At 42.3% G+C, this 3,178-nt stretch overlaps 1 protein-coding gene across 1 annotated transcript in view; it reads right to left on the bottom strand.

Annotated features, from left to right (window-relative positions):
• Window positions 1–2,939: 2,939 nt before the first annotated feature.
• Window positions 2,940–3,178, bottom strand: part of LOC121931738 (ferritin, higher subunit-like) — a 63,353-nt gene continuing 63,114 nt past the window's right edge. Inside the window, exon 3 of the mRNA XM_042469719.1 lies at window positions 2,940–3,095. Coding sequence (XP_042325653.1) covers window positions 2,940–3,095 — 156 coding nt within the window. The remainder of the gene's footprint in view (window positions 3,096–3,178) is intronic.

The raw sequence follows: 3,178 nt of genomic DNA, 5'->3' as shown, positions 1-3,178 counted from the left end.
TAGACATCCCATCTGATTTCTTTCGGCCCTCAATTCCTTTCACTGGACACTGTCTTTAATTATACGTCAATATTCACTTTTACAAAACTCCATCCATCATGACACTTTTACTCTTCATCATCTGACAGGCTTACATCAGTACGGGTTTATGGAAATCAAGCTTTCATTAATTCTCCGACTGCATGAGTGACTATGCCTGGCCTCCCCTTTCTTGCTTCTTATAACAAACTCCAGGAAGAACATGGTCCCTCCTACTAAGGATCATGCCACCATCATTAACAGGTTATCACTGTAGGTTAAGAACAGATCTAATTAGGCGATCACTTGTTGCCTCTTCCACCTTATGACTGTGAAATCTCGCCAAGGCAAGTGGGAGTTGTGGACTAAATTTTGGCAGAGTTGACGCCCAAACCACATATCAAGATGCTGAAAATCCCCATCGTTATGAAAAGTGTGGTCATCTGTTCCAGGAAGGTACCATCCAAGTCCTCAGTGTGACTGGGCAGCGGGAATAAAACATACATGCCATCCCTGTTATTTCGTCCCCCTTATTTGCCCAGCTGCTCTCAAGGTGACGTCAAAATGGTCATTCATCTCTTCACAGGTAGAATGCATTCTCCCCCCCCCCACTTTCTGACTGATCTAGTCTTTCAAATAGGGTCAGACCCATCTAGATACTAATTCCACCAATTAAATATATTAAAAAAATTCATTTGCCATTATGGCTGTCACTAAGATCCTTTGATGTCCTTGTGAGAATGCAATGACTGCTTCGGAAGAACAAAAATTCTGCGCTTATCGTCAAGTAGAAGTGGTCCACTGGACGCTCGTTGCTATCAATCTTTATCCCATATCCCCTTTTCCCCCCTCTATCTTGGTTCGTTTTATTTTTTTCCGGCGCCACCCTTTTGTTCCAGTGTATTTTCCCAACACATTCCTTCGGGGTCGTTTCCTCTTTTCTGGTGCGTGTTGCCAATTAAATTACTGTAGTCTGCCAATAAATGAGACAGGTGGGCTTGGTTAAAGCAAGAATCCAATAGGAGGGCACCCCCCTCTGTTAAGTCTGTAGCGGTCTGCAAGCAAGGAGCCGACTGGATGGTTGCTTTTGAGATGTGAAGTTAGACAAGAGGAATAGTAAGAATAGTACATCTAATAGCAAAAATTTATGAGGGGCAACTAGGGTTATTATCCCAGAGGAAAGGACCGGCGGGTTAGCCATCACAAACACAAAAGTTGGGGACCACTGCTTTGGACTTTATTAGAAACAGTTGAAGCGGCAAAACTATTACACTTGAATCATTTAATATGATACTAACCCACAGAAGGAATAGCTCTATGTTCAGGATTCAATGTTTCGATTGCAGTGGTTCTCAAACTTTGGGCCTCCAGATATTTTGGACTTCAGCTCCCAGAATTCCAGACTGTTGGCCAAACTGGCTGGGGCTTCTGGGAGTTGAGGTCCAAAACTCCTGGAAAACCAAGTTTAGGAATCACTGATCTAAGAATTCTAAGCTACACACACACACTACAAATCCCAAGATGTTGCCATGGCATTCAAAGTGGAATTATTGTGCTATGAATGCTTGGAGTAAAAAGGCTCACAGTCTGATGCAACTTAGGGCTTCACACTACACAATTTTAGCACCTTGATTCTACTTTAACTGCCATGGCTAACATCCTATGGAATCTTCAGGTTTGCAGTCTCAGGAGGGATGCATAATCCTTGAAGAACCAGCATGGCAGAATGGTTTGAGTTTTGGACTACAACTCTAGAGACCATGATTTGATTCCTGGCATGGCCATGAAATCCACTGGGTGAGCCTAGGGCAAGTCACACTCTCTCACCCTGAAGAGAAGGCAATGGCAAACCTCTGAACAAGTCATACCAAGGAAATCCCATGATAGGGTCTTCATAAGTCAAAAACAACTTGAAGGTACACAACAGCAACATAATCCTCAACACTTCACAGATGAAATCCAGTTCATGCATGACCAAGCAACAACAGGGTGCATTGAAGGACGGACAACCTGGAGGAGGCTGAGGAGTTTGCATTTGCCTGAGCTTATTAGAAGGGCCAAACTCACCCTCCTCCTCTCCTAAATTAATGGATGCAAACTACAGTACTTGAAATCAGTTTGCAGCTGTTGAAGTAAGCTGAGGAACAGGGAAAAGTGAAAGAGAAAGAAACTGGAACATTTTACAAGCAGCTGAAAAAGTGTGATGGAGAGAATTAATTGGGACTATCCCTGCCAAATCAGGACAGCTGGACTATATGGAGGTGTTTAGAATTTTTAACCAGAGAGAGAGTGCTTCACCACACTACAAACCCCAGGATTTTATGGGATACAGACACGACACTTAAGTATAACACTACACTTATAGTGTAGTATCACAGGGTCCCAACATTCAGAAGGATGTGCTAACTAGCACAATAGCCAACAGATCTGGTTCTTTATCTTCTGTGGGATAGTAAAAGCTCTGACCACCAAGGCACAAGCATTAGTACTGAGCTGCCTGAATTTTTACCTCCTACCTATGTAACACTAATTTGGTCAACTAATCCTCAAACAGGCTGTAGTTATTCTAGTTTATAAGCACTTAATAGGCGTGATTTTCCATTTAGAACCAGAATGTGGATGCAGATCATTTTAGTCATCCAAATATTCTGGATTACACTTTCCATAATACTTTTTCCTTGGCCATGTTAACTGGGACTGATGGGAACTGAAATCCATACCTATGAAGGGCCAAGAGTTCCCCACCCCTCTTTAGAAAATACTGGATCTCAGTTCTTTTTAAAACATGCCAGACTGCTCCCATGCATTTGGCTCAAAAGCAAGCAGCAAACTTTGTGTAGGCATTAGACATGACACTTTGCATTGATGCAATAATTTATTTTTTCTTTCAAAAAATAGCAAAGTTTCACTGATAAATGGGTTCAGCTGCTTTTTCCTGCTGTGAGCCTTTCAAACAAGTATTCCCCCATTCCATTCTGGGGCAGGCCCAAACGCTTCAGGTTTGTGAGGTGGTCTCCCAGTTGCTTAATGGCCTTCACTTGTTCCTCCAGGTATTCAGACTCCAAGAAGTCACACAGCTGGGGACCAAGAAAGAAATATTGAAATATTGCATGGAATGCCAATTAAAAATTAAGGAAATAATTCATATACATTTTTAGAG

This window comes from Sceloporus undulatus, chromosome 5, assembly GCF_019175285.1.
Source record: "Sceloporus undulatus isolate JIND9_A2432 ecotype Alabama chromosome 5, SceUnd_v1.1, whole genome shotgun sequence".
NCBI lineage: Eukaryota > Metazoa > Chordata > Lepidosauria > Squamata > Phrynosomatidae > Sceloporus > Sceloporus undulatus.
This window is presented reverse-complemented; position numbering and strand designations above follow the sequence as displayed.